This window comes from Dipodomys ordii, unplaced genomic scaffold (assembly GCF_000151885.1).
Source record: "Dipodomys ordii isolate 6190 unplaced genomic scaffold, Dord_2.0 Scaffold8, whole genome shotgun sequence".
NCBI lineage: Eukaryota > Metazoa > Chordata > Mammalia > Rodentia > Heteromyidae > Dipodomys > Dipodomys ordii.
The window spans coordinates 4585947-4609957 of record NW_012267224.1 but is presented as its reverse complement, the minus strand read 5'-3'; the positions used below and the strand labels follow the sequence as shown (position 1 = coordinate 4609957).

The 24011-nt window shown below is 41.6% G+C and overlaps 1 protein-coding gene across 1 annotated transcript in view; it reads left to right on the top strand.

Moving 5' to 3' along the window:
• Positions 1-5784: 5784 nt before the first annotated feature.
• Fam184b (family with sequence similarity 184, member B) overlaps positions 5785-24011 on the top strand; it is a 52163-nt gene continuing 33936 nt past the window's right edge. Inside the window, exons 1-7 of the mRNA XM_013008892.1 lie at positions 5785-5813; positions 8131-9034; positions 9806-9941; positions 11043-11182; positions 12508-12708; positions 16076-16186; positions 21050-21157. Coding sequence (XP_012864346.1) covers positions 5785-5813; positions 8131-9034; positions 9806-9941; positions 11043-11182; positions 12508-12708; positions 16076-16186; positions 21050-21157 — 1629 coding nt within the window. The remainder of the gene's footprint in view (positions 5814-8130; positions 9035-9805; positions 9942-11042; positions 11183-12507; positions 12709-16075; positions 16187-21049; positions 21158-24011) is intronic.

Genomic DNA, 24011 nt, shown 5'->3' with positions numbered 1-24011 from the left:
TTTTGCCAACATCTGTTATTGTCTGTATTCTTGATAGTGGCCATTCAAACTAGGGTGAAGTAGAATCTCGGTGTTGTTTGATTTGTATTTCCCTTATGGTGAGAGATATTAAGCATTTATTCATGTATCTGTTGGCCATTTTTACTTCAGAGAAGTATCTATTTAAGTCATTAGCCTGTTTATTAACTGGGTTGTTGCTTCATTGAGTGTCTAGCTTTTTAAGCTCTTTGTATATTCTGGATACCAGGCCATTCTATAATGTACAGCAGACAAAAAAAAAATCTCCCATTTGGTAGGCTTTTTTAGCTTGTGAGCTATGCCCTTTGCCATGAAGAAACTTTGTCAATCAATAAATATAATACAGCACATCAACAGAAGACAAGAAGTACACGATCATATCAATAGATACAGAAAAAGCTTATTACCCTGTTATGGTAAAAGTTCTGGAGAAGCTAGGAATTCACAGAACATTCCTCAACACAATGAAGGCTATTGGTGACAAACCTACAGCCAACATTATACTTAATAGTGAAAAACTAAAACCATTTCCTCTAAAGTCAGGAACAAACAGGAATGACTGTTTTCTTCCCTCCACTTCAATATAGTTCTGGAATTTCTAGCAAGAGCAATAAAGCAAGAGAAAGATATAAAGGAGATCCAAATAGGGATGACATGATTCTACATTTAAAGGACCTTATAGCCTCTTCCTGCAAGCTACTAGAGCAGATGTAAAAATTTTGACCAAGTAGCAGGTTATACAATCTATACACAAAAATCAGTAGCTTTTCTGTATTCCCACAATAAAATATCAAGACTAAAACCAGGAGAGCAACTCCATTTGCAATAGCCTCAAAATAAAGTAAATAAAACACCTAGAAATCAGCCAAGGAACTGAAGGACCTCTACAATGAAAGCTATAAAAATCTGAAGAAGGAAATTGAAGACAACAAGAAATGGAAGGACCTTCCAGGCTCCTGGATTAGCAGAATTAATACCATGGAAATGATAATGCTGCCCAAAGTAATCTACAAAGTTTCTGCATGGCAAAGGACAAGCTAAAAAGTTTATGTCTTTTGATTGGAGAATTCACAGTTATTATTAAAAAGTATGTAATAATTCATGTCATTTTACTGTTTTTTAGTCATAATTTGTTTATCTACTCATCTAACAAGATTTATTTTTCCCATATTTTTATGGTTGTGGTCATAGTCCTCTTCCATCTCTAGTATACCTTTATCTCTGCAGCACTAGAGCATTGAAATAAATTCATTTTGTTTTTTATTAACATATAAGGTTTTTTATTTCTTCTTCAATTTTGAAGAATTGCTTTGCTGAGTACAATAATGTAGGTTGCAATTATTTCCTTTCAGGCATCAAAATACATCATTTCATGTCTTCTTGGCTTTTAAAGTTTCTGTTGAGAAATCGATTGTCCTGGTAGTTTTGCTATTATATTTGAGTTGGCACTTCTGTCATGTTTTCCCTTGTTCTGTATACCTACTGTTTTAGCTATGATACATCTTCGCTCTATCTGTCTATATCTATCTATCTATCAGTTGGTCTTACATATGGGGAGTCAGAAAAGTCCCTTATATCTAGATTACCCCCTTTTCTCAGAATGGGGTAATTTTGTACTATTACTTTATCAAATATTTCTGTGTCTGGCTTGCACCTGTTCTGTGCCTAAGATTTATACATTTGGCCTTTTTAACAGTTTTTGTGTTACGCTTATGTCTTTTTTTAATGTTCATGTGTACTTAGATGACCCCATTTTTCTCCAGATTGGGAAAGTTTTCTGCTACAACTTTATTGAATGTATTTTCTATGTTTGAGGCTTGTGCTTGTTCTATGACTTGTAAGTTTGAGCTTTTAGTGGTTTCCATAGTTTTGCACATGTCGTCATCTTTTTCTGTATCTTTATATGAATGTTCTAATACAGCTTCCTTGTTTCAAGCCCTGATAATCTGACTTTAATTGGACAGAGTCTACTGAAAAATATAAACTAAAATTATAATTTGACTTATTGAACTTTTTTATTTCCTGAATTTCAACTTGATTTTTCAGGATTTCTATAGATTTGTTAAGTTCCTCTGTTAATCTCTGTTGCCTTCCTTATTTCATTTAGATACTTATTTGTCTTTTCTTGGAATCTAATCAGATGTTTATACATTTCCTCTTTTGTTGATCATTCTCATAATAATTATTTTAGTTCTTTCAGGCTTTGTTCTACTTCCTTATTAGTAGTGACTGATGAGCTGACATTTGGAAGGATGTTATTTTATTTGCTCTTCTTTGTTTTGTTTTTCTTATGCTTCTGCTTTGAGATTTAAGACCAAGTTGTCGCGACCACCTCGACCAGCAAGGAAGACACGACACCGAGCTCTTCTCTCTTCAGTTTATTCAGGACCTTTGAGCAATCTTCTGACCCCAACCCCGGGGAGAATTCCCCACAGCCTTAAGTACCTGCTGGGTAGCCAACCCTGATACGCCATGTGGGAACCACCAATTAGGTCCAGGTGCGGGGAAGCAAGCCAGATTCTATGCCTTAGCCATGTAAGGAGTTGTTTACCACAGAGAGCACTCTGTGGTAAACCATTGGGAAGGTGGAGGGCGGAAGCCGGCGCCATCTTCCAGGTGCGGCTGCTCGCAGCTCTCTACACCAAGTCACTGATCAAAAGTTATAATTATGGGGGCTGGGAAGGTGGCTCAGTGGTAGAGGGCTTGCCTTGCATGCATGAGGCCTGGGTTCGATTCCTCAGCACTACATAAGCAAAAAAAGCCGAAAGTGGCACTGTGGCTCAAGTGGTAGAGCACTAGCCTTGAGCTGAAGAGCTGAGGGACAGCGCCCAGGCCCAGAGTTTAGGCCCCCATGACCGAACTCAAAAAAAAAGTTATAATTATGGATAGTCTTTCTGTTGAAGTATTCTCAATGTTCAAGGAGGACTGTGTGTTGGCAGGGATGAGGTGCTATTTCATTAGTATTCTAAGTGCTTTCAGACTCCACATTCAAGTTTATTTCCCTGTGGAGCTCCCTTGACTTGACCTAGGCTAAGGGCTATCAGACCCACCTTGCAGCCAACACAAGAATCAGGTCCTGGAGGCCCAATACTCTGCCACTATAACATGGGCTCAGTGTTGTGTTTCCACTGTGACTGTTAGGCAGTGAGATGATTCTGTCATTGCCAGGGAATATGGGCACCTGTAAGGAGACTACTGAACCCTTCACACTTGAGCTCCACACTGCTTAAACTTCTCAACTGGCCATCTTCAACCCAGACACTAAGGCAGGGTCTTCCAAGACTTCCTAAGCCTTGTTATTTCTTATTTTCAATTTCCTAAAGTAGCTTAATCTCAGTAGGTGCCTTCAACAAGACAGCTTCTTGTGAGAGCTCTCTGAGAGAAGTGAAATGACAAATTTTCTTTCTTCACTAACCTTCTGCATTAGTGCAGTCATTATCACATTAGAGCCCTCATCTGGGTTTTATGTGGGAAGTGTGGGACATATCCTCCACCTAGAATTACCAGTCACCAGGGCTGTTAACTTATCTTGTGATTATGCCTCAGCTCAACCCTCAGGTTTGTTCTATTTTCTGCTTTTCTCTGTCATTTTTCTGTTTCTCCATGCTTTTCAGCTGTTCCATTAACCCTTTCCTGGTGCACTACCTCCCTTTCATGCTTCAGAATATAGACTCTTCTTTGTTTCCTAACTTCTTGCTTACAGAGTCAAATCAGAGGTTACTTTTAGTCCTCTATCTTGCAGCTTATCTTTTGAATGTCTGTTTTCACTATATTTTTTGTTATATCTTTCCCAAACTGATTGTCTTGTCAACCATTTCCTCATACTCTTCTTCGTTTACCTGAACTGACTTCTTCTGAGGGGGGAATTATCTTTTACATCACTCTCTACAAGTAGCTGAACTTGAGCCTCACAGCTACCTCCACAGTACTTCCTTGTGTCCTCAGTAACACCAATAGGGACTTCTCCAGACACCATGCCATGTTTTGTCCTCTGGTATCACATGTATGTCTGTTGGTAGATCCAGCTGTCTAGTATCGGTGTGTCCACAGAGATGAACAGGTAACTAGAAGCTCAGCCCTTCTTGTCTCACTTGGGCTCTCCAGCTCATCCTTTGTGTCTTTGGTCCAGTTTCACCCCATTACTCTCTTTGGACTGCACCACTGGGCTTGAGGAAGCAAATCAGAATAAAACTTCAGTTTTCTAAAACCAGGCTCTGGAGTTTTGCTAATTGCATTTAAAAGCCAAAAGAAAAACCTCGTTTGTTGAAAGAAATGGAAAAGGAGTATAAAAATTAATAATGATGATGAAACAAGAAACATGTCAATAACTTTCTGCAGAAACAAGTTTATGACTATGAGCAGGGAGTGAAAAATAAAGACTATACAATACAATAGAATCTGAAGCCACCAAAATAGAAAAATAAATTTTCTCTAGGTACAGAAATGTCATAATCTCTAAAGACTATATATAAAGATGTAAACAACTTGGTAGTCTATAAAAGAACATGCAAAATATGATAGGAAATACAATGCATGAAAACATGATAAAGAAAAATTTCTTGTTTGTGCATATACTATTCTTTGGAAGGATATTTGAGCCATCTTCAGAGTGGTGTTGAAGGAGGAGGTCAGGAATATGTGCTGGAAACCTTAGAGAGCTAAGAACAGTATAACTAGATTTTAGCCTAACAGAACAGTTTGGGCCTAGCCTGTGAGGAGGATTGTGTTGAGCCTTTAATTCCAGGACACCATGACTAAATGTGTACATGCCAAAATACCTTTAAATGCTGTGTGCCTGCCATGTGGGCCTCTTTCTGCTACATCAAGCTTAAAATCTGATCTCATGTTAATTCTGGAGTGATTTTCATAGGACAGATTTTCACATAACAGGAAAGATTTATATGAACCTACTTGGAGTAGATAAAATCTAAAAGACCTCTAACCTAAGAGATACTGATTCCTTTTCAAATAAATGTATTTTTATGGCATCAGGGTAAATAAGATCTTCAAGTTAAGTTTTCTTTGCTACAGTTTTGGAAACCCCACACACCAAGATCGCCATCGATATCACTATTAATTTTCCCCTTCATGGAATCTCCAAAGCCAAATTTCACAGAATTATCCTTCGAAGATATTTTGTTCTTTACTATAAGAAATTCTCATTACGTTAAGATTTGCCTTATCACACAAGTTTGATATCACTAAAGAGGGGAAAACAATCTTTTTTCGTTAGTTTATATATTAAGCATGCAGAAAGTGGTTAATGTAGCACTCTTGGGACTGCTACATAACAGATGATTGCTTAAAAGATTGACATTTGAAAATTATCAATGTTGAAAATTACCCTATTTCCTAAGGGAATTTACTCCTCAAACTGATTTTAAAAAATGTGACTCATTACACCTAAAGTACTTTCATAAATATCATGGACTGCACAATACACATACTTTCCAACTACGAGTTTGGAACTTCAGGGTATGCCAAACAGAAGTTGCCTAAAGCAGTTCCCAGCAAAAACTTTGCATGCTAAGTATGAAATCCGCTTTCTTGATAGACAGTATTTCACCTGTGTTGTCATACATCCTTACTAGGCAAGTTAGCTCCATTGAGTAGGGACTCTGAAGCCTGCTCCTGGCATGCCTTCTATTATCACTGCAGGACCTGTTCCCTTAACTGATTTTGCTTCATGTCATTTGTTGTAATAATTGATAGTCATGAGTATGACTATGTATTGAGTCCTATAAAGCCTCCTAGCTAACGCTAGGAATGGTCTTGGGGCCCTTTGACACATTAAGGTAACTAACAGATGCTGTAACAATCACCAGGAGATCAGAGGCTCATTACAGTAGTTTATTTCTTGTTTATATAAAGCTAGATGCTAGTGCTTCTGGTGAATGAGTGTTCCTATTCAATAATTTAGGGTTAGGATACCTTCCATCTTAAACTTCGCCTTCCTAAATCATTTGAATCCTCTTAAGTAGGTTTTCAATAGTGAAAGAAACTGTGGGAGGACATATACCCTTTGTAATTTTTTAATAAGTTTTTTATTGTGAAAATATTGTACAGAGGGGTCACAGTTACATGAGCAAGGTAATGAGTACATTTTTTATCAAGCATTGTTGCCCCCTCCTTTGTTTTTCCCCTACCATCTCTTCCCTCCCATCTCCACAACTATGCTCCCCCCACAGCTCCCCTCCCACATAAATTGTAAAGTTCCTTTTTCAACATAGAATCTTGTACATCTCATTGTTACAATGGGTCAACCTGTATCCCTATTTAAACATTTTGTTTTTTCCCTTTCCCTCCCCAAATTATACCGACTTCAAATACAGTGAAAACAGGGGGTGAGGGGTGGGGAGGAACATATAAAACAACCAAAAAACCCACACGGTACCTTATAAATACATTAGAAACAATAGCAAGAAATAAAAAAATCACTTGTGTCCCTTTGTAATTTTAACCCACATGTTGGTCCCAAGATGAAATTGGGATATCAATCCAAATTCCATTGGTAATCACTACTCAATAGTGCCATGTAAATTCAAGGGGTTAGGAAATGTGCATCGTGCTTCCCCGAAGCATCTCCTCACTGTGGAAGGAAGGCATGAATTATTGATGCCCTGCAAGGGTTGCATAGCATATTTATTATGCAGCTACTGGGCACTTAACAAGTGCTGTGGATCAATGCTGATTTTGCGCATGTCTTGTTGGCATTGAAAAGAGAGTTGCCAGCTCCTGTACGTACGTCCACTGCCTAGCCCTTCTCTCCCTCTAACCCATTCACCATGTGAAGCCCCAACTCTACTCAATCCATTCATCCATCCTCAAACTCATTCCAGTGGGCAGGGCTAATGAAAATGTCACAATGAAGCAGAGACCTAGAACTCAACACAGCTTTTACTGCTGCTCTGAAATGTAGGTAACTCATTCTCCTTTTCTAAAACCCAGTTCAAAGGTTCTCACTTCTTTGACCTTCTTCCCGTTCCACTCAGCACAATTATTTGATAACCTTCCCTCCGCTGTGTTGTAAATGTGGGCGTCACCTTCTCATCTCAGCAAGGTGACAGCTTCCTCATTCTCCTGCCAGGCCTGCCTACACCTGTTCCTCTCTCTCTCTCTCTTTTCTTTGTCTCCTAGAATTTTAACTTCCGTGTACACCATGGGGTGGGGTCCATTATTCCCACCTTCATACATCTGAAATCTCTTGTCAAACAAATAGCAGCAACAGAATTCTCCTGATTCTAGAAAACTTCATTCCAGCTCAAGTATGTCTCTCTGAGACTAGATGTAGATCTATTTGCCTTGTTGACTTCTCTACTAGGTTGTCTACAGGCATATAAAAATTAATCTCCAAGTAGAACTCTTGATTTTCCTGTTCATACCTCTTCTACCCACAGTTTTTTTTTTCCCTTTTCAGAAAGATTGTTCAGATCAACATATCAGAAATCATTCTTGATTCCTGGACTTCCTATCTTTCTTTATCTAATAGATATATTATATTATTATGTATATAATTAAATATTAAATAAATTAAATAAAAAATAATATGTAATGAATACATAATACATATATTATGTATGTATTATATTTATATGTACATATGTATGAATACATTAGTTAACAAATATATAAGCTATCTATTATGTGTATATTATAAATTAATATGTAATATGTATTAATTTATCTCTGGTTTACATCTTTGTCACAGCACTAATCTGAGGACAGCATTCAGTCCCTTGAGTATGATACTAATTGTGAGTGTTTTCGAGATTTAATTTTTCTAGATGTACTTGCTAGTTGGAGGAGGTCCTTTTCAATTTCCAATCTGCTCAGTGTTTTTATCATGGGAGGAAATTGAGTTTTGGCAAATGTTTGTCCTGTGCCTATGGAGAATGTTGCTGGTTTCGATTCCTAAGGTTTTATTGGGTTTTGCATTCCAAAATGTTCACCTTCAATAAATGGCTTCCCGCCACTTTCTGGGTTTAACGCGCTTTCCTGCACTCCTGCCGTTCTCAGGAGACCCCTCCAGAACTGGCCAGAGTCCCTCTCCATCTGGTGCTATGCGCCCTCCTTGCTGCTGCCTCTCCCTCTCACTTACCTGCTTTCTCACAGGCTTCTCCTGGAAGTGCATTCTAGGAAATGGCCAGCTCTGCCTTCCGGTGGAGAGGCGGCCGTGGCTGGCGCACACCCACCGCCTGGCCTGGCCTGGCCTGGCCTGGCCTCGCCTCGCCTGGCCTCGCCTGGCCGCGCTAACCAGGCTCTGCGGGTTTTCCTGCAGGTGATCTACGCCCTGAACACCCGCCAGGATGAGGCCGAAGCCACCATGGAGGCCCTGCGGGAGGCCCACCAGGAGGAACTCCAGGGCGCGGTGGCTGAGACCAAGGCCAGGCTCCTGCAGGAACAGGAGACCCTTCTGCAGCGCATCCAGGCCCTGGAGAGTGCCCTGGAGCTGCAGAAGAGGCTGACGCGGGAGGCGCTGGCAGAGTCGGCCACGTGCAAGCTAGAGACCAAAGAGCGAGAGCTGAGGGCGGAGGCCGAGCACGCAGAGCGCGTCCTAACGCTCTCCAAGGAGATGCTGGAGCTCAAGGCCGACTACGAGAAGAGGCTCCGGCAGCTGATGAGCCACGAGGCTCCCCAGTGGGGCAGACCGTCCCAGGAGATCCCGGACGCCACGACCGAGCCCAGCCAGGGCCCAGAAATGCGGCAGGTCCTGCTGGAGGTGGAGCGCCTGCGCACTGAGAACCAGCAGCTGAGCCAGGATTACGCCCGCAAGGCTGAGGAACTGCAGGCCACCTACGAGCGAGAGAACGAGGCCATCCGGCAGGCCATGCAGCAGTCAGTGAGCGAGGCCCTGTGGCAGTGGCAAGAGAAGGAGACCGACCTCCGCAAGAACTTCCAGGTTCAAGAGTCAGCCCTGCAGGCCCAGGTCAGGAAGCTGGAAGGAGACCTGGAGCACAGGGGCCGCAAGATCAGTGACCTGAAGAAGTATGCCCAGAAGCTGAAGGAGAGGATTCAGGTAAAGCCACTCTTCATACCTCCTGAGGGGAGAATGGGCAGGGCTGCCAAATCTGAACACCCACCACATGTCAGACATTGCTAAATCTTTAACTTCTAACCAAGGTGGCAGTTACTGTCTAGGTCCAACCTGACTACCTTCATTCGGCAACCTGTTTAACACCTATTATGGGCCACGCACTGTCTTTGGTCTTCTACCAAAGTGAGCAGTACTGTTTTTAATATGTGATAAAACTACACTCAGCAAATATTTATTGAAGGCCTACTATGTGCCAAGCTTAGGCTATGGACAAGGAGGTTAGAGATTTGTAGTTTACAGATAAGAAGACAAGAAAAGCAGAGAAGTTTAAAGGCTAGCTCACGAGGCACACAGTAAGTAAGCTTTTGAATTTACGTCAGTCTAGTTCTAACTCTTGTATTCTTTCCACAGTCACTTGCGTTTCCTTAGGACATTGGTATTCACAAAAAGCAGGGTCATAGATTGGCCTGTTATGTGAACCCTACAAAAGTACTGAGCCACAGTTGATATTTGTGCTACTTCCTGAACATTTTCTTTTCTGTCCCAGACACTTGAACACACTCTGGAGGAAAGTTAGAAAACTTTGTCCATCAGAGTAGGGAATTGGCTGGACTCAGAGCCACTAATTCTAAAGACTCAGGGCTCCTGCTGAGTGCTCACCCACCTTTCGGCACTAACAGCTCTTCTGTGCATGCAGCACATCTCTCTACAGAATTGCAAGCAGACAACTGAGATCCTTCCTGTCTAATTTAGGACCTGGACCTGCAGCTAAGGGATGCTCGACAAGAGAACTCAGAGTTGAAGAACACTGCAAAGAAACTTGGGGAGAAGCTGGCTGTTGCCAAAGACAGACTGATTCTGCAGGAGGGTCACGTGGCACAGAAACCAGGTGAGATCCCCTGAAACAACTCCTTAAACATGGCAGGTTAGCTGCCAGGATGGCCTGTTGTTAATGGCACCTCAAGACTGCTCAGAAATAAGGAGGCAGGGGCAAGGACGTTGGATCTGGCCTGCCAGTTGGATGCATCCATTCCATGCCGGGCACAGGTGAGCTGACTCCCAGACTGTCTCACTTGCGGCACAGACTCGACATCTAAATGTCACTTTACACAATCACATGAGTAGATCTTCCCACCATTTTGTGAGATATGGATTGTTATGCCATGATAAAGAAGTGAAGCTGAAAAAGAATTTATTGGACTAAATGGTTGGTAAAAAGCTGCTATATCTAAGACTATCTGAATTCAAATGCCTTCTACTCAAGTCCCTTGAGTAGTGTGAAAAGCTTATCAAAAAAATGCACAAAACACGGTTTCTGCTTTTTGAAGCTTATAGAATGGTTGTGTCAGCCTGTGGTACATTTTGGTCTTACAGGCCCAGAAGGGAATAATGTGTCTGAGAATGAAAAAGAACTCATAGGCTGAGAAGAAAGATTTCAATAGGAACCAGAAGTATAATCAGCACTTAGAACAGTGGTAAAAAAAAAAAAATGGGACAAAAGTGTAAGGGTGTGGCTCAAATATATAGCTCTGCCTGTCAAGGGTAAAGCTTTGAGTTCAAATGCCACTCCCATTAAAATGGCATCAAGAGAAAAAAAATTTATTGGTTCTAGTTGTATTTATTTTTCTCATCCCTTAAATCAGCATTGAATAAATGATTATATGTGTATGTATAGGTGTGTGTGTGTGTGTTTGTGTGTGTGTATCGTTTGTGTGTGTTGGGGAATATACACCATTTTGTAACCTAATGTACTATTTTTTAATTGTTAATTATTAGCTTAGGCAGGGAGAGCATAGCAATTATGCAAAGGATCAGATTTTGTTTGAGCAGAGATGAGATACTATGTTTCTGTGCTCAAGGGCAGAAGACATAGAACAGGGATTATACAAAGGGCTGATAAGCAAAATGGCTGAATAGCAAGATGGGGACTTGACTGTTCACAGCATCAAGCCAAGAACTTCATAAATGATATTTGAACTTATGTTTGCAGATGACATAAAGCCTATATTTGTTTTGGAGAATGAAGTCCTGGCAGAAGAAAATGACTTAGAAGGCCAGAATTTTCATCTGCAGCAAGATCAAGGCTTTCCTAAGGAGTGTTCCTGCATCAAAGGAGACTCTACTACACAGGTAGTATCCAACCATCCCTAGGAATGGAGAGGTACAGGTGCCTTTTCCTGAATGAGCTTCAGGTAGAGGCCATTCTCCAACCATAGAGAATCTACTTGGAATGATCAGATCCCTTAGTGCCCGAGAGTAGCTGGATTGAGAGAGGAAGTTCTACCAGCTTCCTCCCAGCCTGTGACATTTGAAACTGGGTGACAGAGAATGTAGCAGAATTCTCCCAACTTTTTTTTTTTTGGTCGGCCGTGGGGCTTGAACTCTGGGCCTGGGTGCTGTCCCTCAGCTCTTCAGCTCAAGGCTAGTAGTGCTCTACCACTTGAGCTACAGCGTCACTTCCAGTTTTCTGGTGGTTTATTGGAGAGAGGAGTCTCACGATCTCTCCTGCCCGGGCTGGCTTTGAACCGTGATCCTCAGATCTCAGCCTCCTGAGTAGCTGGGATTACAGGCGTGAGCCACCAGTGCCCGGCTAGAATTCTCCCAACTTTTTATGTTGACTTCTGGAAAATTGGAAATTGCTTAGGAGTCAAAACAAGAATCCTTTAGAAACTACTATGATGCTAGCCGGGCGCTGGTGGCTCACGCCTGTAATCCTAGCTACTCAGGAGGCTGAGATCTGAGGATCGCGGTTCAAAGCCAGCCCGGGCAGGAGAGACTGTGAGACTCCTATCTCCAATAAACCACCAGAAAACCGGAAGTGGTGCTGTAGCTCAAGTGGTAGAGCGCTCGCCTTGAACTGAAGAGCTGAGGGACAGCACCCAGGCCCAGAGTTCAAGCCCCACGACCGACAAAAAAAAAAAGAAAAGAAACTACTATGATGCGGTCTAGCACATCAGATCCTGTGACAAAAGATAAAATTACAGTGAGGCCTTTCTCAAGTCTCTTACAAATTTCAAATATATAGTCTTATAGAATGTATTAAATTACCAGGCTCACACCTGTAATTCTACTACTCTAGGGGATGAGATCCAAGGATCATAGTTCAAAGCCAGCCCAGGCAAGAATGTCTGTGAGACTATTTTTATTTTTTTTCAGTGAGACTCATATCCAGAGAGCTACCAAAAAAACAAAAACAAACAAATAAAGCCCACACATACACACCAGAAGTGGAACTGTTGGCTCCAGTGGTAAAAGCCTTGAACAAAAGAAGCTCAGGGACATCATTCAGGCCCTGAGTTCAAACCCCAATACCGTTGCGTGCATACACACACACCCACCCACACACACACAGAGTAAACTTTCTGATATATTCTGTAATATCAGCATATTTAAAGAGAATTCTCAGGATGTCACTGCTACCCAGTAGATTTACAAGGCCCTCTTTCCTCCCATAGAAAGTGTCAAGTGTTGAGACAGAATATATGAAGCAACAATATGAAGAAGACCTTCAAAAGATCAAACATCAAACTGAAGAGGAGAAGAAACACCTCAAAGACCAGCTAGTGAGGCGTCTGGAGGACTTGGTAAAGAAGCACACTGTGGAAATCAAGTCTGTGCGCTCATCCGTTGAAGCAGAGAGAAAGAAGCTACAAAAGGTGAGGCCCATGTTCAGCCATGATGATTCTTTCCTTTCTCCCCTTTCCTTCCTTTCCTTTTCCATTTCTTCTTTCCTTGCCCAATTATTTACTGTGATCTTGTGGGTGCATGTATGAGCTGGGTCTCTAATGACACACAGGCGAAGGACACAGTTCTTGCCTAAAATGGAGCTCAGGGGCTTGTGGAGGAGAGAAAGGGACACTCCTAACACTGTGGGATGATAGGCCTTAAGCTTGTTAACGTGAGGTGGAATGGTGTGTTGTGAGTGCAGCCTGGAACTGTTTTCTCAGGGGTACAGGTCATATATCTGAAAGCACCAGTCTCTTCATATTCTTGACCTTGTAGTTGCTTTTCTTATCTCCTGAAATGGGAGTATATTAACACTTCCTGTGGAGATCCTCAAGGTCACTTTGAGCTCAGCACTGAGCCTGTGTTCTCCCAGCGACTCAGCATTGTTTGCTTTTTCACAACAACTCATGTTATTTTGCACCTACAGTGAGGCTTAGTAATGCCAAAAGTTACTGCTAAAATCAGCAATTTTTGTTTGTAGGGCAATGTTTTATTCACTGGTCCTTTATCAAGGCAACAGCTGAAGCTGTGAGGGATTACAAGTAGTGGAGGAAGCTGTGCTAGGGGAAGTCTGGGCCGTTCCTTCAAGCCCCACATCACCTTAGCAGGGAATTTATGCTGTGACAGGAGTGCGTTGGCAGAGTTTGTATATGTGATACACCAAACTTACGTTCAGGCAAAGCTCTTGTGCATGTGAACTAGTTCATTAAGTTTTTTAAAAATCAGCTTTTTTGCTGAGGACTCCTAATGGCAGCTTAAGTTATCTCAGCGTTTTTAATTCCAAAGAATAACATATTGTTTCCTTAATAACTTTGATAATTTATATGTTGTCTTGTTGTTTGTCAAATTCTCCAAACAACATTGTCTTAAAGCATTAAGAATTGCATAGGTTTACTGAAGAGAGACTGCATGGGCTTATGGCCAGGTCATACAACCCCAACAATCGAATTAAATTGCTCTCTTGTACTCTTTTAAATGACTACCCTAAGGCATTAGCCAGGGATCACTCCAGGGCCACTGGCTTGGTCTGGTTGGGCCCCACAGAACACGTAAAGGTACCATCCAAATATTCAGCAGTATAGCCTTTTAGATGTCCAGAAAAGCCAAAACCAGGTCTTCTGTCTCAACCTGGCATTCAGTTAGCCAACAAGTGGAATGCTGTTCTGATCTAGTGACTCAGAATAACCCTGCATCCCAGTGTGCTTAGCACTTCCTCTCTGACCCCATCACCATATCTCAATAGACCATGCAATGACCTCTCTGCCACAACCCATTTCATGTCATCTTGGCTCTGGTCCAGGATCTTCAGACAGCTCAGCCTTGGTTTTCAGCTTCTCTACAGTGCCTGTCATTTCCATGGTGTGGTTCCAACTCTTTTCCATTGCTCAAAATAATCTGCAGAAACAGACTTCTCTTTGCCAGTTCTGCCCCATCCATTCTATAACTCTCCACTGTTCAACTCTGTCCACCAGTCTTTTCATTCCTCACTCATTCCATGTTCTTTCCTGTTACCCCAGTAGAGAACATTTTCCTACCCTCTCCCACATGTACCCATCTGGTTCTTGCTGAGTTTATTGATACCTGTTTCAACATTGGCCTCCCTTACCCAGACTCAGATGCTGGGCTCTGATACCTGGCATTTTAATATTTGTGCCACAGCACTACACTGTGACTGCTACTCACTGTACGTTTTTATACTGGGCCACCCCATTGCTCCTGTTGGTCCTTCCACCTCATCTCCTTCCTTATGTGTCCCCAAGATAGAAACTAGCAGTGGTATAATGAAAGTATAATTCAGTCATGTGGCTTCTCTGCCTGGACCTTCCAGTATCTTCATCTTCCTTGTAAGATGAAGATGTGTATTTCCCATGATGTGTATCCTGACTGTACTGTTTACTAAGATGTGTAAGGCCTGATCAAAGGTCCCTCCAACCTCTTCTCCTACCAATTCCCCTCCTTCACTCCAGTCCTTAGACCATAGAAAACCCTTTGCAGGTCCTAGTAGGTCCTCCTACTCAAATCCAGTCATCTATTTGGCTGGGCCTTTACTGAATGCAGGGATTTTATACTCAAAAGTCATTTTCTATGGAGCACTCTCTGGCCTACCTATGCTACATCTGTAGTGCCCTTCCCTTCTTTATTATTTTTCCACCTTTCATAGTATTTCTCATATGGTACTCACTGACTTTGACAGCTCTTTTTTCACATAAATTTCTGACACATAGGAATTTTATCTTTTTTTAAATTCTCAGTTCTGATAAAAGGGCAGATACATGTTAGGATTCCATAACTATTTGTTGACTTAATATTTACCTAACGTTCAGCTAAGAAGAGCAAGACATCCATAAGAGTCAAAATGGACATCATTTGTTGAGCCTTCATTGTGTATCCTGAACAGTGGTAAGCATGAAAATAGCACAGTACATCTTGAGAAATGTGGTAAGGATGACACAGCTAAAACATGGTTGTGCAGCTCACATGGTCTCCAAATGTTTCTCCATCTGGATCTTCTCTATACTGAGGCTCACAGGCTATGGAAGACACCGTGGAGAAAGCTGCCTGTGAACCCCATCATTCTGGCTGCTGCTGTATGGTTCCTATCTGGATAGACAAATTTTGTTCTGCTTTTAATATCTCCTTCATCTAAGAATGTAGTTAGGTTATTGACTTATGGAACACTGAGAATATTGCTCATGTTGAATGTTCTATTTTCCTATTTGATGCTAGAAAACATAGTGTCAAGGGTCTACCCTATTCTAGCCTACTTCATATTTCAGACTTAGAGTCAAAGATCTACGCCATTCTAGCCTATATAAATTAAACTTTACGCCAGGTGCTGGTGGCTCACACCTGTAATCCTGGCTACTCAGGAGGCAGAGCTCTGAGGATCACGGTTCAGAGCCAGCCTGGGCAGGAAAGTCTGTGAGACTCTTCTCCAAATTAACCACTAGAAAACCAGAAATGGTGCTGTGGCTCAAGTTGTAGAGGGCTTGCTTTAAGCTAAAGAGTCAGGGACAGCACCCAGGCCAAAAGTTTAAGACCCATCACTGACAAAAAAAATAAAAATAAATAAATTATATAGAGAGAGGGGGGGAGGGAGAGAGAGAGATTTGGGGGCATGTATTTAATACTTGTTTTCTAATGATCTTCTTGTCCATTTTTGTTATTGTGTTTAAACAGCATTTTATTACTCTTTTAAATTCTTTTATCCCCTTTGGAATAAGCCAGGGTGTAACTATATAAATGTCCTGTTTTCCTGCCTTCCTTGTATAGCTAATCCTTCTTGTTATCATTTAGGAAGTAGAAGTACAGTTGGAGGAAGTGAAGATGAAATCAGAAAGGAAAATAAAGCAGTTGGAAGAAGAGAAAGCATCCCTCAATGTGAAACTTCAAAATTCTCTCCTTGAGGTAAACCGTGAAAAACGCAATACATGGGAATGGTGGTTGTCATCCCTGGGAGCTTCTGGCAACTCCATCTTTCTACATCTTCTGAACAAAGCCAAGGGCACTTGGCCAGACAGGATGGCTGTGTCAGAGGACATAAATTTCCACTGCAAGTAACAGAAAGCCTGATTTATAGAGGCTTAAACAAAGAGCACTTAAATGCTTCACATAAAAGAAGGCAGCAGGAGGCTGCTGGTGTTGATCCTGTGGTTAAGTGATATCAAGGGCAGTAAATCTCCAGTCTCTGTGTCTGCATTATCACTTCTGTGGGACTGGGCCCTTTCCATTATAATAATGAATGAATGAATTCACTAATTAATTGAAACTTTATGTTTTTTAACTGTTTAAAAGAAAGATGGGGTTTCCATTTTTTTTAATGAATCAAAACATGTTTACAAGATCTTAAAAGTATTGGATTAGTAGAAGAGGCTAAAAAACAAGTCCTAAGAGTCATTTCTGAACTTGATTAGACCAAAAGGTATAATGTTTCCTTTCTTTCTAGGCCCTCCCTCAAGCTTTCCAGAAGAGATCTATCTGTTCATGAAACTGGCTCTCTGCCCAGGCTTTGTACGATAACTTCTGGGACTTTCCTCCTGCTCCTCCTGCTCTTCTTCCTCCTCCTCCTCCTCCTCCCTGTCCTTCTTTTTCTCCTTTTCACTTTCTTCTCCTGTGCTGAAGATTGATTACGCTAATATCCAATGTCCTGAGGAACTCTTAAGAACACAGAGGCCATGTAAAAAATAGTGAAGGTTTAGAAATACATATACATGGGGATCAATCCAAAGACTGCATGATAGGGAAAATTGATCTGTGATTCATTCTAGAAGGGAAGTCAAAATGATGGATCAGGGAAAAGTATTAAGCACTGATACTGTAGCTGTGATACGTTGTTTCTTCAGCTAATCAATTGGTACACAGATGGTAAGTTATATCTTTCTCTAACTCTATTTCTAAAAAACATTCAGGAAAATAAAGGAGTGAGCACGCCTGAGTCTTGGCCTATCAGCATCTGCTAGTGAGTCTTGAAGAGTCTTCAGTATATTTTTTCAGTCCTAATGCAGACCAAGGTGGGATTGCACAGTAAAAAAAGCACACTTTCTCCTCCCCCTCTTCCATTCTTCTTTTGCTTCTCTTCCTTTAACTTCCTCCCTCCTTCCTTCACTTTCTCCTCCCTTGTGGGGCTATGCTGCCAGTATTCATGTTGTACTAGTACTGCTCTCCATAGTATAGAATGGCTTCATATATGTGCTTGAGACCACCCCAAATATTCTGCAGATGTGAGAACCATGGGTCACATCATAGGAATCGTATTTCCTTGAATGCTCCGAAGAACCCCTCTTTTAAAAAAGCAACAGTTGGATCTGAATGTAGTAGAGTACTTGCCTAGCATGCAAGGTCCTGGGTTCTATCACCAATGCTAGGGATTCTGGGAAAAGGAGCTAGCACTTTGTGGAACAGCATTGTAGTCAAGATACTGCCTAAGCAGCTTAAACATACTAAGTCTCTTAGTCCTCACAGCCACTTTACATTGTAGATGCTATTATTATCTCAAGTTTGGAAATGAGAACATTGAGGCAAAGATAAGGTAAGGTAAATGACTTCCCCAAAGTCATGAAGCTAATAAAGTGTGACTAGAAATTAAACAAGCAAGCCAATGCTACCCAGTAGTCTGTGTCACTTCTTTGATACTAACAATCCATCAGGACCTCAATGACTGCCCAATATAAGCCATGATCAAGAGGTTGACTTTGGACAAATTACTGTATTTGGCTGTTCATCTTCAATTTCTGCCACCATACTAATGGTACTATCATCTACCACTCACCACACCTTGTTTGTTCTCCCAGCTCACCAACTTTACCCACCGTCCCCTCCTGCTTCTGCCCCCCCTTCCCCCCCCCGCCGTCAAATCTACTCAGTTGTTGGGTCCTATGTATCCTGTGGCTCAAGTCCATTTGAATTCTGCTTTCTCTTTACAAGAAAGTCTTAGGATTCTCAGGATAGAGATGTTTGGGGACTCGACCATCACTTTACCTGCTTATAGATGTTTACATAAACATTATAGGTCATGCACAGTGGTGTGTGTACCTGTAGAACCAGCTACTCAGAAAGCTGAGGTAAGATGATCACTTGACCATAGGAATTTGAGCCCAGGAGTTTGAAACCAGCCTGGAAAACATAGCAAGACTCTGCCTCTTAAAACAAAATAAGACAGAAAGAAAACTACACAGGCACACACATGCGAGCACGTGCACACGCGCACACACACACACACACACACACACACACAACTATATAAGACTTGACTATTTCATAAACTTTAGCAAGATGCAAGACAAAGAGAGCTTGAACTTGAACTGTTTCTTTTCCTAATGCTCCTTATAAAAAGCAAGGTGGCTTTCTGAAGGCCTTGCTGTTTCTCTGTGATGTCTAAATTCTTTCAAAAGCATTGTCATAGGTCTTCCTGACTCTGCATTCCCCCTGGGCGAGCAAATTCCAAAAATGCATGTTCTGAAACCCAACACTCAAGTCTTTACTCCCTAAAATCTTTCATCTCTATATAATGTTTTTGCAAGTTAGTTTCAACCTAACTCACCACCACTACTTTCTAAGATTCTGGCCCTCCCTCCACTTCCTCAGTCTACTCCTACCCTTTCCTTCAAATGGAACTTCACGCTTCACACCCATCCTGTCTGCTCCCTATCATTGCACTTATTGGTCTCATTGCCTACAGCGCCCATCCCCACCTTTATCCCCTGGCCGACCTCTAGACTCCCACTTATTCTGCAGTATTCTCAAGCTTCCTGGACTCCTCCAGAGGTGCATTTATTGCTGCAAATTCTGTGCAGTCCTACCCCATGGTGGATGTCGTGAAGATGTAAATAACTAATACTACAAAGTGCTTAGATCCACAGCTTGGATGGAGTAGTTACACTATTAATGGTGTGATACGATTTTATATGTTTCTCTATTGAGTGTTGCTATGGTTATAAAACTGTATCTCCCATACAAGATGACAGTTTTAAAGACAAGGACATGTTTTATTATCTTACTGTCTTGTTTTCATTCTATCCCTTCCCTCTTACTTTATTTTCTAGACAAATTCTCACAAAGTCTGAGTTTTCTTTATGGTTATTGGCCTCATTTTCCTCAAAGTCTGGGGGGAAAACAATCTGTTTAATTGATTTGTCACAATTAGCTGGTTAGTAGTAATTGTAATTAAACCTTTAAATTTTAATAGTCCCCCCCAGCCATTCTTCTCTAAATTTATCTGTGCAATTCTTAAATTCTGATACATTTTTTACAAGTCTTTTGCCAAAAGAGATTGAAAATGCTAATATTCTCATGCTGTGAGACATGATTAACATTTGTATAAAATAGAGAAAGACATATAATAGTTATTGCAAATAAGGGAAACCATGGGACTTACGTTTCCTTGGGCCTGGCTTACTTCACTTAATATAATTTTTTCCAATTCTTTCCATGGAGGCATAGAATTCTGATTATATATATATATATATATATATATATATATATATATATCTTCTCCCAATCCATGGGCTTTCTATTGATCTTGCTAGCTATGTCCAAATAGAAAAAAGGTCAAAAGTTATGTTCATATGACCAGATAAGATGAAGTTAAGCAAAATGAACCCCAAGATAGGGACACAAGTGTTTTTTTTTCTTGCTTGCTATTGTTTCTAACGTATTTATAAGGTACATTGTGATCTTTTTTGTTATTGTTGTTGCTTTGTGTGTTCCTCCCCCAGGGTATAACCCCTGTTTTCACAGTATTTGATGTCAGTATAATTTGGGGAGGGGAAGGGAAAAAGCAAAATGTTTGAATAGGGATACAGGTTGACCCATTGTACCAATGAGATGTACAAGACACTATGTTGAAAAATGAACTTTACAATTTAGGTGGGGAGGAGGGAGAGTGTAGTTGTGGAGGTGGGAGGGAAGGGGTGGAAGGGGAAAAACAAAGGAGGAGACAACAATCTTGGTAAGAAATGTACTCATTACCTTTCTCATGTAACTGTAACCCCTCCGTACAGTATTTTCACGATAAAAAAAAACTTATAAAAATAATTAAAGAATAGAGAAAGAGGAAAAGAAGGGAAGGGGAGAGGAAAGGAAAAAAAATTAAGTGGGTTTTCAGGCTGGAATAATTGTTTTTAAAAAGTCACCAGTTATAGCGATAGATGCAAATAATTTTTTAAAAAGTACAGAATACAATAAACCTATTAGGCTCTTTTTTGTGTGTGCCAGTCCTAGGGCTTGAACTCAGGGCCTGAGTGCTGTCCCTGAGCTGTTTTGCTCAAGGCTAGTGCTCTACAATTCCACTTCCTGCTTTTTTGCTGGTTAATTGGAGATAAGAATCTGATGGATGTTCCTGCCAAGGCCAGCTTTGAACCACAAACCTTAGATCTCAGCCTCCTGAGTAGCTAGAATTACAGGTGTAAATCAACAGCATCTACCTTGGGCTCTTTTTAAAAAAGAACACTAGCAACTAGCTAATTAATGCTAGCTTTTCTATAAGCACATAAGATTTTCTGGGGGGACCCTCTCATGAGACCTGAACTCTGGGCCTGGGTGCTGTCCCTCAGCTCTAGTACTCTACCGCCTGAGCCATAGCACTACTTCCTGCTTTTTCTGCTTATGAGGTGCTGAGGAATTCGAATCCATGGCCTCATGCATGCAAGGCAAGAACTGAGGGGACCCTCTTGAGCACAGATGGACCCAGGTGAATGGATTTCCACGTTGATAACCATATCCAGGAAGTTTGACTGTGCTTCATTGCCTAGTGTTTCTTGCCTTCTGTTTTAGGTTTTAAGGCTGGAGGAATTTATCCAACAACATAAGGTCCCTGTTCAAAGAGCCAAGGAGAAGCCCCAGGACCCAGACTGCCAGCACCACAACATTTCGGAGGCCCAGGTAACCTCCGGCTCCTTGTACATTTTAATTAAGGATATTTTTCTTCTACCTTTCATCACTTCCTCCTCCCCAGTGATTGCATACTAATATTACTGGACTTCTTTATGCTTTATGTCCCTCTCAGCACTGCCAAATGCCCGGAAGAAAAAAAATTACCGCAAAATCCATTTGCAAAAACCATGAATAAGAGTTCTGAATAATTACCCGCTCCCCGTGCCTTTAAAAAGAAAAATTCTTGCCAGATTCATCCCCTGAGAACTGCAGAGATAAACAGGCTGCAGATACAATGGGGCCTTTGATTCTGTCCAAAATGACCACAGTTATTATCGTGCTATAACAACAGCCAGGTTACCACCTCCCTCCATATCCTTGAGCCCATTTATTCCGTCATCTCTGCCTGTGAAGCCATCTTTCAGGAACCTGCTGCCTATGTGTCCCCATCATATTTCTTTATTATTGTCCTTGGACTGCCGTGAAGGTTTACCTCATAGCTGGTGGTGTAACACGCAGCAATGGATTCTACCACAGTTGTGGAATTAGACATCTGAAATCTAGGCGTTAGCAAGGCTGGTTCCATTTGGAGGCACGGGGAAGAAGCTGCTCCCTGTCTTTCCCTGCTTCTGGTGGCTGCTGGGCATCCTTGGTGCTTCTCAACTTCCAGAAACATCACTCCAGTCTCTGCAGCCATGACATGCCCTCCTTCCTGGTGTATCTAGGTCTTCACATAGCTTTCTTATCAAGCTATTAGGCCCTAGAGTTAGGATCCATCGAAATCCATAATTACATCTGCACAGACCTTATTTCAAAATAAGATTACAAATACAAGAGCACAGAGCTGCATACTTTTCTAAGGACATAAAGTTCCCCCACAACATAGATACACTATAGGCACTCAATAAGCAGCTGCCACATGATATCAGAAATAGAAGCTACTGCTTTAATTGATGTCTCCAGATACCTGGGTTCTTACTGGCTGGATAATCTTGGCAGATATTTTACATCTCCACTTCACCTTTCTCATCTGCAAAATGGAGTGATGCCACCGCCTACCTCAATGAGGTGTGTGAGGATCAAATTAATTAATATATGCTTAGGGTTGGAAATAGCACTCCATATGTGTCACTGGCTCCTACTACAGTAGAACTTGCGGGGTCCAGTAGCATGTGCATTTTCAGCCGACCGACACCACCACACTGCCTCCAACTGGGAACAGACCAGCATATGTTCCCACCACCAGCACGCATAAGCGACCACTTTCACACAAGCACAATACAGTGAGCTGAAAAGCTTTCTAAATTTTGCCAATCCAAGACTTTCATTTGGATTTAAATACCTCTAAAGGCAACCTACGTGTCAGCCCAGCAAACAGAAGCTCTTTGAGAATCTAGATACTTACGTTATTAGCGTTCTGTAATACTTGCCAATAGCAAGAAGTGATGCCCAGGAGTTGAGAGGTGCTGAACAATTTGAAGTAGATCTGCTAGTGAGAGAGCAGCATTCCCTCAGTATGTTATGTCATGTTAAGCGGGCTATAAAATTTAAGTTTGTTCAAGATGTGAGGGTTTAAGCTTATGTTCTTAACTGTTCTGCCAACGCATCTCAGTGAGTCAAGAGAGAGAAAAACAATGCCACTAATTGAGAGCAGATTTTCACTCCATTCTTAGAACATACAGAGAGGGTTGCCAAACCTGGGTGTGGTTCTATCTCTACCAAAGATCTAGGGGCTTACCCAACCTTTGTAAGGTTTACCTTGTCCCTGTTTCTTATCTCCAGTGTCCTTATATCCAGTCTTATATCCAGTGTCCTTCTCTTAGATTCATAGTACCATTTATTAGTTTCCAGGAAGTTAGCCCTCTCTTAGTAATTCCAAAGGAAAACTTTTTTTCCCCTGGAAGACACACTTGTTATCTGGGTCACTCTGAACTAAGGACAGAAAAGGGTAGAAAATTTCACAGGTGCTTCTGCCTACACTTTCCAGGAAGAAAAAGAGAGCCTTTGGGCTGACTTCTGTTCATATCACTTATCCCCACAAATATTTACAAGTTTTGCCACTGCACAAACCATATGATTGGATGTCTTGATACATAAGGGCAAATCTTAGAAGGCTGAAATGCAAATGGGGGAAATAAATGCTCACTTAATTAAAAACCTAGTGGAATAGATGCCATGATGATGTCAGATGATCTGCAGCCCTGTAAAACAAGGAGTTTTGGGGGAGGGTTCTGGAAGATTTTCCAAGTGACTGACATCTACTGATGCTGATATTTGAACTTGACCGTGCCAGAAAGAGGCATGCCAAGGGGAAAGAGCATAAGGTAAGATCTCTGAGGTCTTTGAGAAAGGAGAAAGGGGAACACCTAGATCTGAGAAGTATGTCTGCTCACTGGAGGCCCCATATGCCTTGCTGGACACATACCTGGAGGACCATGTGAATCTATGGCATAAATTGTCCAGGAGGTCAGCAAATGGTCACTAAGGTTTTAGACAACCAAGACATCTGGGGTATCTTTAGGCTAGCAGGGACTGGAAGCCTTTTTCTGATGTTAGCTGAGGAGTCAGAGCCCATCAGACCTGGGCTGGCAGACTGCTTTTCCTTCCTTGGAGAAGTTTGACATCAGTGTGAAATTGGCTGGAGCTGAGGTAAGACAGCATAATGTGGGAACCCTAGAGCCCTGTGGGAACTGTGACTGGCTGCAGATTTGACTGGTGTTTGAATGATGCCAGTAGAAAATGCAGGCTGCATGAGTGCTTTTTTTTTTTTTTTTGGGTCCAGTCGTGGGGCCTGAACTCTGGGCCTGGGCGCTGTCCCTCAGCTCTTCAGCTCAAGGCTAGCGCTCTACTACTTGAGCCACAG